Source organism: Nerophis ophidion, linkage group LG04 (assembly GCF_033978795.1).
Source record: "Nerophis ophidion isolate RoL-2023_Sa linkage group LG04, RoL_Noph_v1.0, whole genome shotgun sequence".
NCBI lineage: Eukaryota > Metazoa > Chordata > Actinopteri > Syngnathiformes > Syngnathidae > Nerophis > Nerophis ophidion.
Genome location: NC_084614.1, coordinates 15,710,645 through 15,733,714, shown reverse-complemented (window position 1 = coordinate 15,733,714; position 23,070 = coordinate 15,710,645). Strand labels below are relative to the sequence as shown.

Genomic DNA, 23,070 nt, shown 5'->3' with positions numbered 1-23,070 from the left:
TTCCAGATACAACACCGTATGAAAAAAAAAAAAAAAGTCAACAAGAGAAGGAGATAACGTCCACAGGAACCTACCACATACACTTTGATTTCCTATTATGCAGCTCATTTTTATTTGAGTTATTGAAATATCTTGTGTGACATCATGCACAAAAGTGCACTTTATTTGTTTTAAACTATTGTAGTGGCGTTCTGTACACTTTAGTGTTGTTTTGATATGTCATCTTAGTGACATCATGCACAAAAGTGCACTAATAGCTTGTTTTAAAATGTTTCTGACAATCTTGCACTTTGTTTTGAAAATGACATGAATGTTTGTGCCACTGCTTAATGTCTGTTTAATAAATACACTTTTGGTCAATTGACCTAGTTGTGATTTCCCTCTCTGCATGAACGTTTAAAATGAGCATTTATTGATGCAGTATGATAAATAAATAAATAAATAAATGGGTTGTACTTGTATAGCGCTTTTCTACCTTCAAGGTACTCAAAGCGCTTTGACACTACTTCCACATTTACCCATTCACACACACATTCACACACTGATGGAGGGAGCTGCCATGCAAGGCGCCCACCAGCACCCATCAGGAGCAAGGGTGAAGTGTCTTGCTCAGGACACAACGGACGGCACAAGGTTGGTACTAGGCGGGATTTGAACCAGGGACCCTCGGGTTGCGCACGGCCACTCTCCCCACTGCGCCACGCCGTCCCATACCATGGTATGAAGGAGAATGTTTTAATGTGTTTTAATGTAGACACACAGAATCATCATACTGCTGTGATTTTATATGCATCGAGTGTTCATTCAAGGCTAAGGCAAAATATCGAGATATATATCGTGTATCGTGACATGGCCCAAATATATTGAGATATTAATTTAAGGCCATATCGCCTAACCCTACTTTTAAGTTATATCTCTCTATGGATGCGCTATAAACTACCAGTGTAGTAGTGAGTTTACATAATTCACCCACTGAACTTTAGTTAGTAGAGAGTTCCGGTTAGACGGTTTTTCACGGAACACATTTCCGGCGTTGTTGCACTAGTGAGCCACGGATGAGAAGATGCTGCTACATTAAGTAAAGTCCATGAAATAAAGTCTGAATGTCATTTAAACAGTTAGCTCCACCTTGACACTTCCATCCTTGCACGCTACACCGCTACAACAAAGATGACGGGGAGGAGACGCTGTCGAAGGTGGGCCACGTAAATACACAAAACGGCGCATCCTGAAGCGACTCTCAGAAAGCAACTTGAAGATGGTCTGTAAAACGTCTATGCAACCTTTGTCTAAGGAACCACCATTACATGTTAACATGGAAATGTTTTGCATTTAGAAAAAAAATCATAATGTGACCCCTTCAATGTACCTTTTAATCTAGTGCGCTATTTGTATGAAAAAAAAGACTTGAATAGTCCCCGCTCATTGGAAGTGCGCCCTATATGGTCCAGAAAATATGCTGCTTTTATTGTTAGGTAGCATTTTCCAAAAATATCTACCAAAAAAATAAAGAGAAATAAGGACAACTTTTTCTGGATTTGACCATACACAACTTGAACAACATGAACCCTCTAATCTACAGCAAGATATGTGGCATGAGCAGCATGAAAAGTGGATCTAATAAAGTGGGAGAAACTTACTGCAAATGAGCAGCGAGGACGGTCACCCTCCTTCAGCTGGTGGACGCTCCTGTGGCAAGAGACACGCAGTGAGAGCCTGATAGTGACACCCCTCTGTGGGTTTAAAATGATGTGTGTGTTTGTGTTGGTTGTATGTGTCTGTGTGTGTAAAAAAAAAAAAAAGGTTATGATATGAACATGCATTACGAAAGAGTAACTGTTAATGTCGTTCATGTCAGACGTCACACTACACCACCTTCAGAATTGTCGGATCGCCGCGGCGAAAATTTGCCAGGAATGTCGGTTTAACCTAATGTCTCGCGTGGGAAGGAGACTACAAAAAGTGCTTCAAAAGTGCACGTGCTTAAAACCAACGGGGAAGAAAAAAACATGTCGAAGCGGGTGATTTGCGTTCCAAAAAGAGTGAAGTGGTGCAGTGTGACCTGGGCGAAGTGTGAAGTACAAAAGTGTACCATGGAGTGGAAGAGCTGCAGACAAGGTGTGCATTTGTCGTCAAGTTGCAAAAACAATATTCCTGACTACTAACATTCATAGAACTCCCTGCTTCTCAGGAAAGTACTACTGTTAACAGTTACAGCAAACACAACTGGAGCATTTCCGATGTTTGGAGGAGTAAGGGAAGACCAGGCTTCCCCCCAACGTCGCTCTTGCAGACGTTTTAGAGGAGGGCCATTGGCGGCCACGAGGGTGGTTCTGGCATCACACTCATGTTGTCATAGGACACCGCAACAAAAAAAAAAAAAAAAAAGGAAAAAAAGTAGTCCGACCAATGAGGGCTGAGAAAGGAAGTGGAATGGATCACAGTGCAGACTGACTGATATGGAATGCCTCAAGGGCTCCAATTGCTGAGCAGCGTGGTCCTTCGGGGGCCACACAACAGAACACTTGAGTCATTGGGACGATGCCCAACAAACAAACAACCGGATGGAAACACAACACAAACAGGTTCAGGTTGTGCAGTCGTGCACCAGTGCAGCACTTTGTCCCTTAACTCACCCAACATATCTACAAAATGTCTCTCAAGTACAAATGTAGGTTCTGTACAGTCATGACGGTTGTTTAAATGCTCACTCAGTTCTCAATGGAAATAACGTATGTGTCAAGGCGTTGGTACAGTGAAAAACTACTTTATGCCGGGAATTATTAGGCAAAACAAAAGCAAAATGTGACATATGTCCCTGCCATAAGTTATTGAGTTTCAATTAAATAGATGCAGATAGAGCCATCCAAGCCCAACAACACAGAAGTGCTTCTGTGGTAGACATTTGCTTCACGAGTTGTACCTCAGCTTACAAAGTACCTCAAGAAACGAGCTGTATCCCTGCTTTTTGTTATGCCTTAAGTTGCGAGCATTCATTTGAGTTACGATTAAGTTGTCATGAAGAAGAAAATGGCAAAGCAAACCCTGCAACACTTAACGAACCAAATAAACCAACCCTGATCGACCACAGCACCGCTATGCAGTCGGCACCAACCTAAGCAGCAGCTAGGCGAAGAAGATACTGATTGTGTTTTAGCGACAGAAGCAGTACATAAAGGCAAACTGCCGCTTTAACTAGAGGCGAATAGCCAACAACAAACATGAAACTTACTTCTCCGTGAATCATTTTCAAGGTAAATGCTATGTATTATTTACTTCATAAAATTACTTTTTCTTTTTAAAATGCTTATCAAATGTCCAAATTCAGGTGTTTGGAGGTGCCAGTGCCAAGCACGGATTGAATAGATTTCCCCCAAAAAATGTTAAGACACAAATGTTTTGAATTACGAGCTCGGTCCTACCAATGGAATTTGTAAGTTGAGGTATTTTAGTAATTTCCTCAGTCCCACCAAGAGCTTGTACAGGGCGTGAAGACAATGACTATACTAGACTACACAGGACCCAGACCGATCTAGTCATGTTGTGGGTGCAAGAGAAAAATCAGCTGATAGAAGGTATTAAGAACAAAAAAATACCACATATAGTGTGCAGGTGTAGCTTTGTTTCCGCTAAGCAGTCCAGTCAATTTGAAAGCTATAACCTTAATGAGATTTTTAAATCATAGCAGTGATGTAAGTCAGTGGTTCTCAAATGGGGGTACTTAAGGTATGCCAAGGGATACGTGAATTAAAAAAAATAAAATAAAAATCTAAAAATAGCAACAATTCAAAAATCCTTTATAAATGTCTTTTTTTGGGAAGAAATGTTTAAAATTAAGTTCATGAATCCAGATGAATCTCTATTACAATCCCCAAAGAGGGTACTTTAAGTTGATGATTACTTCTATGTGTAGAAATTTATATTTATAATTGAATCACTTGTTTATTTTTCAACAAGTTTTTTTTATATCTTTTTCCCCCAAATAGTTCAAGAAAGCCCACTACAAATGAGCAATATTTTGCAGTGTTATACAATTTAATAAATCAGAAACTGATGACAGTGCTGTATTTTACTTCTTTCTCTTTTTTAAACTGATGACATAGTGCTGTATTTTACTTCATCTCTTTTTTTCAACCAAAAATGGTTTACTCTGATTAGAGGGTACTTGAATTAAAAAAATTTTTCACAGGGGGTACATCACTGAAAAAAGCTCGAGAACCACTGATGTAAGTGACCAATAAATTCCACAAAGTGGGCTGTTAAAAGTGGGCTGTTAGTAAGCAACAAAAAGGCTTCTAACTCGGCTTTATTATTGCCGAATGCAGATATACGCCAAAGAAAAAGTGCGTTAGTGCCACAAAAAGGCAAGTTATTTTTATACTTCTCGTTCTGACAAAAGCAAATAATTGCGTATTGTAACCAACGGCCTTGCTTGGCGGAAACAGAGCTTAGCAGCACGGTTCTAGTCTTCTGGTTCCTTGTCTGAACACTGCGACAGGACCTTTGGTTATTTAAAGACAACCGGCTTATTTCTGTATTATAAGCACCGGGAAGTGAAGGAGTACTAGCAGACATCAAGTTGAGAGTATTGTTACTGAAGATGATTGTACTATGAGTAAGCACTTTATACACAAGAAGACAATGTTTGAGTCAAAAAGGAATTTGTTACGTCTGGTCGAGGAAGCTGACCAGCGACTCAGCCGCCCGTATGCTGTCTCCGTGAGACAGATAATATGCAAAGTACTACATCCACGCACACACTCACACTGCAGAGTCTACAAAGCTTGGTCATGTACACACACAAGGAGGGAAGAGGATCTGCACTGTGATGCCATTCTTGACAAGTGTGATGCCAGAAGCCCTTCAAAAGAGTCACCGCTCGGGGGGGGCGACGTGACATGAGTGAGGACAGAGAAAGAAGTTAAGTCATGGGAGAACTGTGCATCTTTTGATAAGATAAACATGGATGAACACTTACCTTACGGGATCCGTGTAAGCATACCTCTGGCTGCAGTGCTTTACTGTCCACTGACTGCTGCAGAACTACTCATGGTCAATGTAAGCCAATGCAGGGACTTGGACTGGGGCAGCCTGTCTCTGACAAGCTAGCTGGCTGACTGCAGCTAACGCAGCTCTCTTTGCCAAAGACATGACACACACATACACACAACAGGCCGCGCTTGGTCCCAGCAAAGGGTGGATAGGCTTTCCGGGGCTCGTTCAACAGGGGGACCATGTATTTGGTCCAAAAAAGGAGAATACAAGTTCTTCATTGTGAGTTAAAACTCTCCAGGACGTTACAAGACTTCCGTTACACACCAATAATTAGTCCTTTTCGAAATATATGCGGTCTCTTGCGACTTTTTCAGCAATGTTTCAAGTGTGATACACTTTAGTGTGGTCACTTTGGGCGGGATGTTTGCAAACCTTACACAGATACCTTTTGAAGGCGTTTAACCCACCCTATTACGCCTTCAGGCATGTAATGACGGAACTATGACTGTTTGTAACACATTCTTTCGCATTAGCTTTGTCTGTTATCAGCTAAAGAAAGCAATTCGGCAAGCTAACACTAGCTATCATAAATGTATAGTCTTATCGTAACAACACAACAAATTAATAGTTGCTTCTCTGGGCCTGCTGCGAACAACCTTTATTCAATTAGTAAATCAGAAAAATAGACACTTTATAATGAGCTAAGTGCAAACACCCCCTTTAAGTAATTGATTTGTACTTTAGGGCCTTTATATTTTATTTAACAAATATTTTTTGAGGGAATTGTATCTTCATTTTCCCACCAGGATGTATGCCCATCTTAGTTAGAAAGTTGGTAAAGCAGGCATTCCGTTTTCGGCTTTAGTCAGACAAAAGCGAAAAAAGCTAATTTCTGTGTCCATTATAGTATCACACAACGCATCTTCTGGCCTTACATTCGGGCCCAGTTACATGTTCTATACTGCCCACATTCTAATTCATGATTGTGGTTCAACACTTACTTTATTGAAAGAGCTTTTATTTAGAATGCGTGGCTTTACTGGCTACAGAATGTTACGCTGCTGTTGCTGGAATGTTGTCGCACGGACTAGAGGTGCTGGGGTTTCCCGGGTTTAACCAAGGCTTGCCTTGGCATCTGATTGAACCCGTTCAGACCATACGACAGCGACAAATTTATTGTATGCACCCTTATTGCCCCGTCTGCTCTGTTGTCCGCAAGTTGCTAAAATTCTACGTGCATGTCACGCACTGCAAAAACTGAAATCTAAGTAAGATTAAATATCTCTAATAAGGGTGATATTTGCTTTTCTTCTGTCTGATATGATGATTCTTCTCACTAAGCAGATTTTATGTTAGTGTTACTTGTTTTAAGGGGTTTGGTCTTAATTATCTCAGTAAGATATTACAGCTTGTTGCTGAGATTTTATGACCTATATTGAGTGAGTAAAACATCCTTGAAACTAGAATATCAACTGATGCAAAGCTGTGTCATTAACACTCACAAGTATAAAACTACTTTTTTAAAGTAATAATTTCTTATTTCAAACATGAAAAAAAATGACGGCCGAGCGCATATCATGTCAAGATAATGGCACGAGCATTTGCTTAATTCAAGAATATTTTCCAACACATAGAGCAAAAACGTCTAATTTTTTTTCTACCAAGTGCACTTTATTAGTGATAATATACTTATTTTAAAGTATTTTTGGGTTCATTGAGGTTAGCTAATTTGACTTGTTTTGGAAAGTCTGGACAAGCCAAATTTTCTTGTTATATTGGCAGATAATTTTGCTTAGTTCAAATAAAACACACACTGACATTTTTGCAGTATATAGTTAAATGCCAGTTGATTTTAAACTTATTTTTTAATGCTCCAACATATTGCACGCAGTTTGCACCTGGTGTCAAAGGGGCAGAGCAATGCATGACATTTCCTAATTTGCACGTAGGCATGATTAAATAGGATGTAATCATGTAATTTGGATATACACTTTGGTTCAGGTTTTAAAAAACGCATGACATTATCTATTGTTTTAAAAACATTTAACAAAATAAACCAATATTTATTTTTCTTACGGGCTGTAGCTACAGGTGTTGTTGACCAAATAGATCTTTTTCGGTGGCTGGTGGGAGATTTGTAGGCTGGAGTTAAAGTTGCCTTGGCTGAACATAGGTCAAACCATTCCCGTTAAAACAATACTTTTCAGACGGTCTAAGTCCAAGCGCGATGACCCAACCAACTGTCGCCGATAGTTGTTTCGTATTTTGGACGAACATGAATCTCACAATGTATTAACATTTTCAACAAATTCAGCAGATATCTTACTGCACCTTCACTTTTTCCTCATATCTTTTTCTCTGGGAGAACAGACGCGTCCAAGCCGCTGCAGGGTTATCATGTGCACTGACGCCTAGTGTACGGCGCTGTAATTACAAGCTACATTCGCAGTCCAACAAAATGAGGATGGCAAAATATACCTGTGGTGGCTCGCTACTCGAAAAAAGTAAACTAATGTATGGGAACCACTGGATCATTAAAACAAGTCGTCATCTGTTTAATGTTAACACGTTTGGTTGTTTAGCAAATGACGTCAAGGTGAGCACTGCTCAGACAAATTCAATGGGGGTAAAATGACAATGATTGCCCAAAATGTACCAGAAAATTGCGAAGATTAAACTAAGTTGAAAAACTGCGCATACTTTCTGTGAATTGGTAGAACTTTTGTTGAACGGCATTACTGCAACATAGTGCAATCTTGCAGGGCCTGAAGCAATGTTGGCATTGTAAATTGTAAGGACTTACAATTTGGCTTTTAAATGCCCTACAATAAGTGACTGAAGCTAAATTTGGTGGTCATATTAGAATAGAATATAATAGAATATATCTGTCATTGTACAACGAAATTGTATGCAAAACTAATTTAGTGCAAATTAATAACACATAAAAACATAAATAGATAAAAAAGGTATACTTCTAAGATTGTCATTCTTTGGGGACTAATGAGGTATACTGTTAGCAGCCATATAGGTCAAGATTGTGTTTCAGCATTTTTTTTTTAAAACTACTATTATCTTTATACCTTCTTTTTAGACTTATGTGTAAAATTATGAAAAAAAAAAAAAAAAATTATAGATCTGGAATCCTAAGAACAAATTTGCTACATTACATTTACGAGGACAATTCGAATCCTTCCCAAATCTGTGGTTTTAACTACATTATGAAATGAATTCTGTGGGAAGATCAACGATAAAATAACTCGGCAATGTCTAAATTAATCACGACCATTAATTTGGCGTTGAAATAGATGTCTAGTCAGAACGGATGACAAACGCAGGATATATTTCATATAAAAGGTGCATGTCTAAAACGTTGTTTTGTTGTGTATTGAAGAACGTCCAAAGTGGAATAACCTAGAGGTTGTACAAATTAGAATTAGAGCAAAACATTTCGGGCAAAATATGACAAAGTTGCAAAACTTCATATGCAAAACATCCGCATATAATGCAATATTCAATTCAGTGGATTAATTAACTTGCTTTTTCTGGATGACTTACTTCAATGAACAGCAGCCTCACAGAGTTAAGACAAGACGATGCATCAGGTAAATACTGTGGAATGTGTTTTCTTATCACACACAGATTGTATACACTTACTGAAGGATTGATTTTATATATTATCTTTAGTTAATGACAAAATGGTCTTATCCAGCCTGAGTTAGTCATACTTGTGAATATTTTCATTCATCCAGGTCACTGCATTATCAGGGCATTGAATCGATCGCAACTGGACTGTTGAGATTGTTTTAGAAGCGGTTTGCCTCTGGACAGCTGTCATTTTGCGCTACAATAAAGCAATGCCAACGAGGGTGTTTGGATACTAACTACTGTTGTGCTGGCAGGGCTCTCCTTGCTATCTTTTTCCACCACAATAGAGCCAAATTGTTCTTGTTACCCCCTGCTCGAGGATGAATACAAAACCATGAGCTGATGAAGCCTGCTCAAAATATGCTTTCAAGTAGGGATGTGTGTTGGTAAAATGTTAATACTGATATTTATCAGCACTAAATGCAATATAGTGTAAATAAAAATGTGAAAAGATGTACAAATAATTGTTAATTACCACAAGTGCCCGGGATAACACCAGCATCATCATGTAACATCTCACAGCAGGGAAGTCTTATCTAAACCTGTCAACTAGGTTTGCAACGTGCGAAGCAGTTATGTCACCTTGTAATGGCCGCACCAATCCATTACAGAATAAAAGATTCTGCAATGCACAAGTACATTCAGCTGCGAATATTTATTTATGGCATTCATGTGCGCAGGGCGTGACTTTACATTATATATATTTCAGTAAGTGGTGTCAGAACTGATAGTTGTATCATTCGTCCAGAATCTTAATAGACCTTTTCTCCTGTACTGACCCAACTACAATACAAAAAAACTACCCAATGTACCTCTACTTCAAAGACAGTCTGAACGATTCAGTCGCGATCAATGCTAATACCCTGAAAAGTCGAGAATTCAAGTAACAGTTGAGTGGAAAAACAAGTTGCCTCTATATTGAAGCTATTAGCGTATATGTGTGATATATGACACAAAAAGATTCAGTTTGCGGGTGAATAAATATGCTCTAAATAGTATAAATTTCAGATTCCTGAGCCATTTTAAGAGATAATGAGCTTACTAGTCACGTGATCGCGTGACAGACATAGGAACCGCAGATCCTTTGCCTAACAACAATGCAAATCATAGACTTTGTGGAAGCCAATACTAACTGCTTTGTGAAAAAATGATGGCACAGAACCATATACTTTTATTATACTGAATATAAAAAGATCCAACTACAAGTTTTAGAAGCTCTGCCTAACAGATTCAGCTTTAGTGGAACACTTGGCATCATGCAACAGTATTGCAATGTGCTAAACAAGAAATACAAACTGCAAACATTAAAAGATCGCTTCTTGTATGTCTGCTCTCACTGTGACAGATAGGACGTCCATATCTTCCCGTTTGGATGAATAATTCATCTTTATCCACACGACGAAGGGTTACAAAAGTTGTTACGGACACTCTCTTCTGTTATACTATGTTTGTCTCCAACACTGGGTATAAACTGAATGTCAAGGGTGTCCATATCTTCCTGTTGGGATGAATAATTGCAATCCACACGACGAAGGGTTAAAAAAATTGCTGCTGACATGGTCTTTTAATATGGTATGTTTGTCTTCAACACCTGGTATAAACTGAATGTCACAGATTAACAACTTCTAGATTAATGTGTAAATCCTCTTAATATCCGGATGAGAACGGCTCAATGTTGTATGAGCTGATTTTTTATTAGTTTTATGGCAGTTCTCATCTAGATATGTTGCATTCCTGCCCTCTTCAATTTCATTTTATAATTACATTTAAGTCCAGTGCAGCATAAAGTATAGTTAGCGCTCTGTTAACAATACTAAAAATACTTTGTCAGCGTTGGCGCTTATAGTAACATTACCAACAATTGGTTAATTATTCAGGTCACGAGATGTAAATATAGTGTTGGCAGGTTTTGAAATGTTAAAAGAGTTTTGTGGGCAAAACAGAAAGACCCCATAGACTATTGTTAGCGGACTTTATGTATTTATTTAGGACTTAGAATGCATATAAAAAACAAACGTTTGTTCATGTCTTGTATAGAGGTCGTGAGTGACAGAACTTCTTATTAGATTTTGCACATTTCCAGTTTGACTGATCTGATAACATGGTCCGAGTGCAGAAGCCCTACTACTGTGACCTCAATCTCCAAAAATAGCAGAAGATGTTCAGAGCGGAATATTCATAATGGCTAACTAAATTTATGGCATTTTGTGATGTTAAATGGCGTTTTCAAACTCTTTGCAGATTGTTGAAATCAATTTGATATGGTTTAATGGATACAATGAAACAAGCATATAAAGTCAACATGTTTCCACTCTACTGGTACTTCAAAGGTTGGCCATCTGTCAGTTTTCACTGTATATTGATTTAAATCTACATATTGTTAAAATTCTTGGAACTGCTACAGATTAGGGAAGAAAAACAAACCGTTTCACATCATCCATCATCCGAACTACAGGCTTGGCTTCAAAGCAACCACATCACATCTTTCACATGAGAAAATAAGGTCGTCATACCTTTTCATCATCCAAACCACTCCAACAAGTGCTAACCACAAACTAATGATCCAAGGTTACCACAGACCTAAGTTCTTGGTTTGGAATGTTCCTTGTCACCTTTAAAGATGGACAAACCTGTTAAAGAAAACAAATTGCACACCACAGACAACATTCAGCTTTTTAAGCCGTACACTTGGGTCAAACAAAGGCTATTCAATAAAAACGGTCATTGGTTTTATTTTACAAAAAGTAATGTAGGATAAAAGAACTATAGTATGTCATAGCATGCCAAATATAACAATACAAGAATAGGGCAAAGTACATTGCCTGCCTACAGTGGGACCTGTTAAGTTGATGTTCAATGGACTGGCCGACTCACAAAGATGATTGTCGACATTACAAAACCGAAAACAGCCACTACTTACGCATTTACTTCCGACTTTGGTCGGCAACATGAGGTAAATGGCTTACAATAGAATTTTAAACTTAAGTATTTTGTCGGTTTTTAACATAGCTTGAAAAGTTATGGGTGGATTTTAATGACACTTATAGAAAATGGGTTAAGAAACAAGTCATTAGATTTTGGGTTTGATCCGGATCACCATCTGGATTCTAGATTTTTTTAAATTAGGAAATTGGGACTAGCACGGTCTATAGTTCCCATTGTTTTATTTTGACAGGGTGTCTCTGTGTGCAAGTTTGAATGCTGCATAACTTCTGAGATTGTGTTGCATTTGTCTCATGCAACGTTGTAATGAGGAAGTTTATACTACAACACATCAACATATATGGACTAAATAATAATAGAATTGAACCCTTTTGGTGTAAAACTTTAACAAAAGCAGTCGACATTGCACACTGATGTCTGTTTAAGCGGATACTTAAAGAAAAACAGCGAACCAGGATCCAAGTCTGTTGACAAACAAGTTGTCGACACAAACCAGTTCAACTGTACTTTAAACACATTTTAATTATCTACCAGTACTGCAAGTAATTAATAAGAACTACCCGTATGTCGAAGTCTTGACGTTTCTTTCAGGTTCAATTCAAACTCCACACAGTCTTAGAACGGTAGACTACGTGAATAGTGATCCTACGTAAAACTGGACTAAAACATATAGGTGTTTGGCATTTAGCACTCGTGTTTAGCCAGTAGAGATTTGCTACTGTGGAATTAAAAGTTAATACCACACAAGGCTGATCAATCGAAATGGACAAAATTCAATTATTCCTCATCACTTGTTCTAAAAGTTTACACTGTCAAAAGTAAAAGAAAAGGTTTTACGAAGCAGCTTTTAAATGTTCTAAGAGTGTGGGCATGCAGGTAGTCCCAATTCTATCAAAGCTTATTAACAAAAATATCTAAATTTGAGTAATCAACAACAATGTACACATATTTGTCATGCAAGTTGTTCGTGTGGTCGTTACCTACCAACCTTCCATTGGTGCTACACAGACTTCATAGCCAAATGCAGCGTCTCACAAACTAACATCACATCTTGCTGATGTTTAAATAGCGTTTGCAAATAAGTATTGATGGATCACCACTAAAAAACTACTTCGCCACAGTCCAACATCTTTATAGTCGGTCAAACCTGTTTGGAAAGAATGTAGAAAACACACAAGCAACATTTCAGGGGACAGCCTCGACAACTATTTTACTAAAAAAAATTAAGACATTTGCTGGTCTTGATTTCAAGTGTACAGTTTAAAAAATTTTTTTTTACCGGTTTACTCCAATGTTTGGTGCATATTTTAATACTGGGGACTAAAAAAAATGTTTCATAATTTGATACCTGTGATAAATCACCAACTAAATTAGGAGGATAATGCCAAGTGTTTTTATAAAAAATACATAGCTGTTATTTGACAGCACAGAGGTTGTCTTTTACCAATATACTAAGAATATTCATAACTATTGAATAGTCTAATCGGAACAGTAGAAGAATCTTACAACTTCGCTATTCAAGCCAGAATAGATGTTTGTAGAACAAATTATGCATTCAGAAGCAGAAGAAAATAAATATGCTTTCACAGTCCAGGAATTTTCTTATCAAGCAACAAGGACCTAACCTGGCAACGTCTACATGTTTGGACTAATTATTCCTCTGGAGAACTTTTCGCCTCCCTGCCAACTAGGGACTGGTATCAATAAATACCGAAGCTATTTTTTTTTCAACCCTATAATAACATTGCAAACTTCTTGCTCCAAGGCTGGTAAACAGTAACTTAATAGCTATTATTTTTAGCTTTAACTGTAGTTTATGAACACTTCTTTGTGCCTGGCTCTGGGGTTGGATCTTTACCAGAACAGGCATCATTGTTGGCCTCCAATCACTGTTGGTAGTTGAGAAGGTTGAAGATGTGGAAATCTGAGGGCTACACCCTCTTTGCTGAATGTGTGCAGAACATTTGGTGCAAACGGCATGAAAAATGTAAGAAGCCCCACACGATTCACACCATGTTTGGTTAAAGTGAGCTCAAGAGAAGTTTACTGCAGTTCGCCAAGTTCAGATACCTGAGGTAGGAGAAAAGGAGTGTTTGATTTGCTCACCCTAACCCACCTACACCAAAATACAGGTAATCTTGTCACGTAGTTTTTTTTCTTTAGCTTGGCTTTTTTTGGTACCGTGTTATTGGTATGATGTAGGAATGTAACAATATGAAAATGTATGTGACTTTATTGTGACCAAAACGATCAGTTATTAAATTAGTGTTGAATGTGCTCAAACAGTGCTTTTGCACACATATTGAAATATTTTGAACACACTTTTTTTAAATTACCTTAACAAATATACAAACTTTTAGAATAAGCCACTATTTTGCATGTATTGTACTTTTTCTATGTTGCACATTAGGGTTTTTTAGTATTAGCATTGTATCTGCTCTAATGGCTAAGCATTTGTTATAAGTATTGCTTTGTACTTTAGCACATTAATATTAGTTAAATGAAACAAGCGCAACTACTAAAATGTATCATTTATTATTTCTGGCAGACTTTGTGGCCTCCTCTTCTTTTTAGCTGTCCTTGAACGCACCATAAAATCATCTTTCTTGAATCGCCGAGCAGTGTTGAGAGCACAGCTTGTAGGTTCAATGTGCACAATTGAATGCATTAACTATTTTGACAGCAATGTGTTTAGATTGGGGTATGTTTCTTAATGCGTAAGGATATTAATTTATTTTGTTCTCATATTAGCATTGAAGCTAGAAAGCTGGTGCCAGCCAGTCTGTGAATTTATCAAAGTTCAGTTGACAATAGGCCTTTTTCTATCGAAGACTCTTACTCTTTCCTATTTACCCAGGTAAATAATGTTCCCCCTGTGTTTCCACCAAAAACTACAAATGTAGATTTAGTTATTTAGGAACTTTTTTTTTTTTTTAGTTCCTGCCAGCGAGGTGGACTTTTGGAAGGTTCTTGACACCTTATCGGGGGAGGGCTGTGCTGTCGAACGCTGATTGGTTAAACACAGTTGCCACCATTACAGAATGCTAGACAACTTGTTTATTTCCCATTTCTTGTCTATTTCTACTACAACAAACCTGACAATAGAGAGAGAGAAGAACGAAGTGAAATTTTGAATGGAAAGAAGTTTTGTGGGGCACCTTTGTGCTGAAGAATGCTGACCAGTGGAACTATCTTGCAATGTTTTTACTCAGCTGTAGTCGTTAAACTCTATGCAGTTTAATGTTTCATTATATTTTACAAACTTCATTTTGATGCGCAAATCTACAAGAAGAGGACAGCCTTTTAAACACTTCGCGGAGGAGTATGAAGTATTCAGCTGGACTCGAAGCAACGACCTCGGCTGTTTACTACTCTGAAACTTTGTTGGGGAAATACAAAAAAGTAGACTATACACAAGTGAAAGGAAGGTAAATTTCAGCAAATAACTGTTTACTTTGTGAAACTAGTCAGTGACACTCAATTTGTTTAAGTTATTTGTCTCAACTCGAGTGAATGTGAAATGCACACTGACCTTTATCTGTATGTTTACAGCTAAAGTGGACAAAAAAAGAATCGCCTGCCTGCATAATTTACGGAGACGACAACTTGGACACCACAAACAATAACCCTAACTTACGAACAATTCGGTACTGTTGTTTTATTTTTTATAAATCATATAGTTTTGTATATTATCGCTTTGTATTTCATTTACTTAACTTTTAGTAAATGAACTAACTAAATTTATTATTGTCTGTTTACTTGTGGCATCAGTGTAGAAATATACTAAACCACTCCTCTATACGTCATCAGCCTGATTTGTATAAACTACCCTGAACTGTGAAATGTTGTGGAAATGCAAACCACACACTTCTACAAGAATATTTACTTCCAGGAACTAACCGTCTCAGGAAACAAGTTCCTGAGCTTTTGCTAGAAAAGGGCCTAATCAAGGTTTTTCAATACATTTAATTTAACACAGGTAATACAGTGTTAATAATACCGCTTATTACTTCTCAAATATGTCCTAATCAGCCTCATTATCTGTACCTCTAAAATTAAAAGTATTTTAAAAATAAATGGCGTAATAAACACAGCAGAGGAATCTTTCTCAAGTAAGGAGAAATACATTCACAGCACAAATGAAACAATGAAACATTCAGAAGCAGAAAAAAATATGCTTTTACTGTCCTGCCATTTTTTTGTTGTGCAACCCGGACAAACTGCAACTTTAACCTGTTTAAACTGCTTTTTCCTCTGGATAACTTCTGGTCTACCTACAGCACAACCAGTGATAAACATCAGAAATATCAAGGTCCTTGAAAACCATGTGTTTGTAGTTTACAAGTAACTAGAGTGCTGTACATGGAGACTTGGTCAAAAAGCAAACCTTTCAAGAACAGGGAAACAGTAGTTTTGTGTTTGCAACAAATAAGCAAGCAAAGAGTGTGTCTTGATTGGCTGTGTGAATGGCAATACGGTCTTTAAGTTCTAGGATCCAACATCAAAATCATTACCAAGGATTCAAAATGGCTTCAGAGCAACATCCATTTTGGACTCACGTAAACAGCTGTGGTGTTATATAATTATTTCCTTTACATAACCGTTCCAAGTGTGAGGTTTGAACACAATGGACGACAACAATAAAGCTGGGCATACACAAATCAATTGCCAATTAGGTTCAAATTCAGGTCATGGATGGATGGTGCTTGTTTTACAGCATTCTTGGGAACAATTTACATTTTTAATTTTGTAAGACTAGATATTCCAAATGCAGTACAAGTATTCAGCAGAAATTAAAACCTGGATTAGGCTTCTGTTTAGTCACTAGTGCGTTGCTCCCAACACCGTATTTTTCCTTCTATAGCTCTCTGTCTGGGATGACCGGGTGAGGCGCCTAATGCTTTGTAGTGCTGATTTTATGAAGGTGATCAACCACAACTCTTCCTGACTAGCCATTTAGCTTCCTGAATAGCAAAAGTGAATAATTGTGTGTCTGAAGAGACATCCAGATTATAGTTGGAGCTGGAACATCCGTCACGTATAAAATACATGTGGCTTTTGCAGGAGGAAAAAATAGGAAAGGCTACATATTGGAAATTGTGTATGGAAAAAAAAAAAGCCCATCAAACATAGATTTGAGGTCCGCGTTGTTGTTGATGCGACATAACAGACCTTGAGTTGCACATCAAGCTCCGCAAAGAGGGTTTGGAAAAAGAGGAGCAAGTGACCCTGTAGCCTAACCCAGGCTTCTTGAAGCCCATTACGTTGTTAGCATTTATTTTAGCTTTAACGTTCAGAGAGCACAAATGGCTAAAAAGGTCCTGATAATCTGTAGTTGTTTGAAGCATGATCATCTACATAACAGACTTTTAAAGTCAAGCTGCGGCTGTCAACTGATCCGTTCAGTGTGACAGTGAAACATTAGACGTCAAATCAATCAAATGACGTGATCACTGCATGCCCAGATCAAAAGTTTACTTTTTCCTCAACATAAAACAGGAATATAGGAAAACGGGACAGATTGACAGAAAGTTTACATGGCAAATTTGCACTCAATTTCCTGAGCTATATGAATGAGCTCTTTCAGTAAGAATGGATTGTTAGGTATTACAAATGGATATGGATGCCCATTCCCCAGGGTACAGACCCTTTTTAGAGCTGATGTCATGTACCTACCTACATTTGCCACATTTTTATTTGTGAAAAAAAACCCAAAGGAACAAAAAAAACAATCCTATGCTGGAGCTTGGTTGTTTTTGAACAACGCAATATAAATGTCAAAAAAGGTTTGGCCAGATTGAACCCATTTGTCTTTATTGTAATATATGTGTGGACGCCAAGTGCATGGCACAAACACAGCCATTATTCGGAAGAAAAGTTACAATTAACACTCCACCACGAATCACAACACAATACAGCTAGAAAAAGAATTACATAGGGGTCTACTAGAGCTTAAGGGCAACCTACATTTTTACTCCACTGACAATAGAAAATAAAAAAATGAGTATACTAACTAAATCAAATGTCAGAATAAAACTTGGAACATTCTGAACTTAAATAAAAACAAATTGTGAGTCATCTTTGTATCGGAGAAACTATACAAACGCTGTAGAAAGGGAGAGCGTTTAAAAACGAGCTTTCTTAGCAGGACTGTCAAATTCCTCGCGGACCCTTCCGTAAGTGGAGTTATTACCCGAAGCCATTCCTCTGGCCCCACTCTGACCGAAGCGCTCAGTGCGCTGTAGAGGACAATTAGCCGGGGAAGCAGATCGGGTGGTGTGTGAGTGTGTTCAGTATATGTTGGAGTCAGGGCACAGTTCATGTCCACGTGGAAGCAAATACATGTATATATAGATGCATGTATAGCAAATGGCGTTTTTAGATCACCAACAGATTGACAACAAAAGCAGCAGGCGACACATCCGAAGAATTCCAATATGAAGGTCCACAGGTGCCACAGGTTACATACGGAAAAGGAAGAGAGGGTAATGCTTTCGTTAGTCAGTGCCTCCCTAACAGCCAGCTGCAGTGCATGGCGAGTCACGGCTGAAGTCACTAGTTAGCACATACACTATTTTAGGGCCCTATGAAATCCGCAAGGTGGAAATTTCTGAAAGAATGGCACGTCTTTAAACATTAAGATAGGGTTCGACTTTAAAAACCTAAGACCGATTAGCAAATGATCGGAGTCTAATTAGTTTTCAAAAACAGTGATACAACAAAGTTACTCACAGGTGAGAGGCTGCAATGGGTCTGTTGAAGGCACCGCTCACTATGTTTGTGCCTAAAATGCGTGTTTAAAAATGTGAGCATAAAAACTTTTTTGGAGTAATTCTTCTATATGTTGTTGAAATTCCGAATTCTTTTGAAAAATATGGGCGACATTTGACAGAAATAAAAAAAATTACGCTAGATTTCATAGGGTCCTACGTTGAAAAAAATGAACATGGCATGACTGACTATTAGGGGTGTAACGGTACATGAATACTGTATTTCGGTACGGAGCCTTCGGTTTAGTACAAGCAAACCAAATTCCTGCATTACAAACAATATAAGTAAGAAGTGTTTCTAATAAACTACAAGTGGATTCTAAAGCCAAGTATTGGCTGCATGAGCAGAGATCCAAACATGCATGACATTTTTACAAACTTAGGAACATGCGCACTATCACCAATAAAAGGTGAGGCGTGGAAGCGTACAGAACACTTCCAAGATATTGTGACCAAAATGATCACGGTTAGTAAGTGTTTTATAGGCCTAGATGATTCCCTTTTGATTCCCTAGATTCCCTGCCTAGTATGAAATGAAATAAAAACATTTTAAAAAATCCAAACAATTTTTAAATGTTGCAAAAAAATAAATAAAAACTTTAAATAGACAAAGCTAAATACAGTTTCACCTTTGAAATACGTGTTTGTTTGTTTTTTAAACTACTGTATTTCCTCTAATTGCCGCCGAGCATATAGTATGCGGCTGCCTTGAATTAATGCCGGGTCAAACTCGCTTCGCAAAATAATTAACGCATGCTTAGTATTACCGCCTGGTCAAACTTGTGACGTCACGAGTGACACTTCCCCTGTCATCATTTTCAAAATGGAGGAGGCTGATTTCAATACCTGTAATTTGAAATCGCATGAAGGGAAGAACATTAAGAGGTATTCGGTAGGATTTAAGGTCCAAGCTATTGAATACCGGTATGCTAAAAAGAACAGTAAGCAACTATGTTTTATTAATATACCTGTGGAGACGTGGAGCCGACGGTCCGACAGACAAGCAGGACACGCTGGAGCCCGGCCCAAGATGGCGGCGACAGCGAGCGAGCGGAGGAGCGGAAAAGCGACCTAGACTGAGGTTTTATTGAAAAATAATCAAAATCTAACTGCTCAAGCCATGTCCTTCCTTGGTGGTCCTGGGAACCAGCAAGACGACTGCTTGAGACAGTCACAATACTGTAGCTGCGTGTGTCAAATATGAGTCATTAAATGCCTCCTGGAGGTAGAGGGCGCTAGTGATCCTTCTTGAGACTACTCGGCTCCAGAAGAAGTGACAATGAGTGACGTGATATGTGCTGGGACGGATATGACGCGGGGGTGCACGACGAGCCTTTTAGGATGTAACACTCCCATGCTGGCTATGTAAACAACCAGGCTGAAATAAAGCATGTTACAGTCCTAAATACCCAGTATTTATACAATAACACTTCCTGGTGGCAGCGGTGGGATAAAGAGATCACCCAAGGAGCAGAACGGGAGGGGGAGTTGGCAGAGGATAATTCTGTCATCGCCCGCACTTGAGGAGCCAGGCTAACTGATAGCAGTTTTCTAAATTGGCATTTCAATCGAAGCAGGAGGTAATAAAGGAAGATCTCCATCGAGACAGAGATACTTTTAAAACTGAAGAAAGATAAGGAAGACTTCTATTAACAAGTTATCGATGCTTTTGATCAGAAGGAGCTGGCATGGGCTTAATTTATAAGTAATGGTAAGACCATACTAACGTTTTTTTAATTAAATGTGGTTTTCATGATGGTATCCTTAAATCACACTCAAATTATTACTGCATGCCTTTGGTAAGTGAGAAGAAGTTTTAAAATAATTGTGCATGCTTACTTTTAACGCATACCTTTGGTAAGCGCAGGAGAAGCGGTTTTAAATTAATTAGCGCCCCGGCGGCAATTCAAGGAAATACGGTATGCATACCAAAGTCCCCTTGCTTTCAATTTGCGGCCCTTGTTGGGAAAATTTAGTCCAGCGCTGACATAAATAGACAAGTAGATAAGAAAAGTTATAAGCTGAAAGTATTAGCGCTGCATTTCAGACAATAAAGGACCTTAAATATACTAAAAATCTGCAATTGGCTGGCGAAAATGGATGGGACATAAAAAATAAAAAATCATTTCTAAGTTAAAACTATCACACTTGCATTCATGCATTATTTAACTTTATAAAAAACAAACAAAAAAAAACCCAACAACTAGTTTTAGAGTTTGCATTTTGTACTCTTTCTGCCCAGAAAATGAACTGACCTGCGACACTAATACCGAGAAACGTATTAAACCATAGGATGTCATACCGTTACACCCCTACTGACTATGGTGATGACGGACAACAGAGGTTTTGTTTAAATATGTAGTGAATAAACTTAAAGTAAATTGTAAAGGTTCCTTGAACCGGCTGGAGGTATTCATTTGCGGTACACGTTAAAACATGATGTACTGCATGGATAAAATGCAAGTCTTGTCTCCATCGGATAAAAGGTCAGCACTGGGCTGAACATAAACATTTTTTTTTGTTACATGGGGTTAACACACAAAATGTATGTCCAGGGTACCTTGACAGTGGTTTCTGGCTAAACTTAGGTATGTACTGCTCATGAAGTGAATATATTCAAGGCAGCATGTCTCAAAAGACAACTACACAAATGTGAAGGAGGGTGCAACTTGCTATTGACAAGATGACTTTGAACTGTCAACTATTTATACAAATTTTCATTTTTAGGTAGGAAAGAATGTAATTGTCGTTAAAGGTTAGGGCTGGGCGTTAAAATGATATCAATACACATAATCTACATTTTAAAAAAATGTGTTAAATTTTCTTCGTCGGAAAAAATTGCAAAGCAAGGCTGCTTGCATGATCACTGATCAGCCAATCAGGTTAAAGTATCAACTATCAAGTTTGGATGTGCCCTGTTGTCTCGCAGTAGATTCTTTAAATGGAAAAGAGAAACTAAAAAGGAGTGCTGCGTAGACATTGTTAACTTTAGATAAATCATAGACAGTATGGCAGGTTTATTGTTTTTAGATTTTTTTTTTTTTTTTTTTTTTAAAAGGGACCATATTCAGACTAATTTTGTCTGTAAATTATGTGAGCCGCTCATCCCCACCAAGACCGATAGTGCCACACCACCTTAACTTAAGAGGTTATTGTTAAATCTTTAATGTGATTCTAGAGTATTTTCAATGGTTGTGTTGACACTTTCCTTTCGGTCTTGATAGATGAGGGGGATTATAATCAGAGGGAGGTTACATTTGTACATTTAGGATATTTTTCCCCTGCTCCTTATTTTCAATAAGTCATAAAAAAATATAAATGATTATTGATACTGACCGCAATAAAACACATATTGTGATACAATTGTCAGCCATATAGCCCAGCCCTATTATACAGTTGTGATCAAAATGATTCAACCCCCACACAATTTTGGCGTTTTAGCAAGTTGAACATTTAGTCCGTATTTTGTTTATAGTCATATCAAATAAAGATGTGTCAAATAGACAAATGCAATTTAAATTGTAACACTGTATTTTACAAAATACCATAAAAGGACATTTTTCTTAATATCTCATTGACAAAATTATTCAACCCGCTAGTTACATGCATCCTTAGTACTTAGTAGAACACCCTTTGGCAGTAATTACATCCTTCAAATGTGATACATAAACGGACACAAGCTTCTTGCAACCATCTACAGGTATTTTAGCCCATTCCTCTTGGGCAAAGGCCTCCAGTTCATTCATATTCTTGGGCTTGCGTGCTGCAACTGCCTTCTTCAAGTCCCACCACAGGTTTTCTATAGGATTTAGGTCTGGCGACTGTGAAGGCTACTCCAGAGTCTTCCAGCCCTTCTTCTGCAACCACTCTGATGTTGATTTGGAGGCATGCTTGGGATCATTGTCGTGTTGGAAGGTCCAACGTCTCCCAAGCCTCAGCTTCATCACTGACTTCATGACATTTGCAGCTAATATAACCTGGTAAGAAATAGAATTCATAATGCCTTGAACACGATGGAGATTCCCGGTACCTGAGGCAGAGAAACAGCCCCAGAGCATGATTGACCCCCCACCATGCTTAACAGTAGGCAAGGTGTTCTTCTCCTTGTAAGCTTCATTTTTTCTCCTCCGGACATAACTTAGATTCATAGGCCCAAAGAGTTCCAGTTTTGTCTCATCACTCCATAAAACGGTTTCCCAAAACATTTGGGGTTTGTCCAGATGATTTTTGGCGCGCCTTATTGTCTGGGACAAAACCTGCGTTCCCCCCCTCTGCAATGTCCTGTTGTAGTTCCTCAGCTGTTACCCGGGGGTTTTTCACCACTGTACTGTACATTTCAAATACCGGACAGCAGTTGCACACAGCATCCTCTTTCTACCACGCCCAGGTAGTGTTTCCACTGTGCCTTTAGCTTTAAACTTGCGAATTATGCTCCCAAATGTGTCTCTTGGAATGTATAATGTCTTTGCTATTTTCTTATATCCATATCATTTCTTATGAAGAGAAATTACCTCCTCTCACTCCCTGGACTTCACCATGTTGCAAATACACCATTGACCATCTACAAGAAGCTGAGCGTCAGTCTTTTTCAATCAGTTTAATTGTTGCTCCTTATGGTTCTAATTACATCTACAGGTGTTTTCAACACCTGATTGAAAAGACCTTATTCAAATTCTGTTCTTAAGAGTTATGATCTTCAAGGGGTCGAATAATTTTG

At 38.2% G+C, this 23,070-nt stretch overlaps 1 protein-coding gene across 3 annotated transcripts in view; it reads right to left on the bottom strand.

Annotated features, from left to right (window-relative positions):
• Positions 1–23,070, bottom strand: part of LOC133550999 (splicing factor, proline- and glutamine-rich-like) — a 38,839-nt gene that overhangs the window by 1,771 nt on the left and 13,998 nt on the right. Inside the window, exons 10-11 of one of the 3 annotated variants that reach the window (XM_061897220.1) lie at positions 4,801–17,822; positions 1,641–1,689 (exon numbers count right to left, since the gene is read on the bottom strand). In XM_061897220.1, coding sequence (XP_061753204.1) covers positions 17,709–17,822 — 114 coding nt within the window. In that variant the 3' untranslated portion in view covers positions 1,641–1,689; positions 4,801–17,708. Of the gene's footprint in view, positions 1–1,640; positions 17,823–23,070 lie in introns of all 3 variants that reach the window. The other 2 variants (XM_061897221.1, XM_061897219.1) reach the window with 2 other exon arrangements.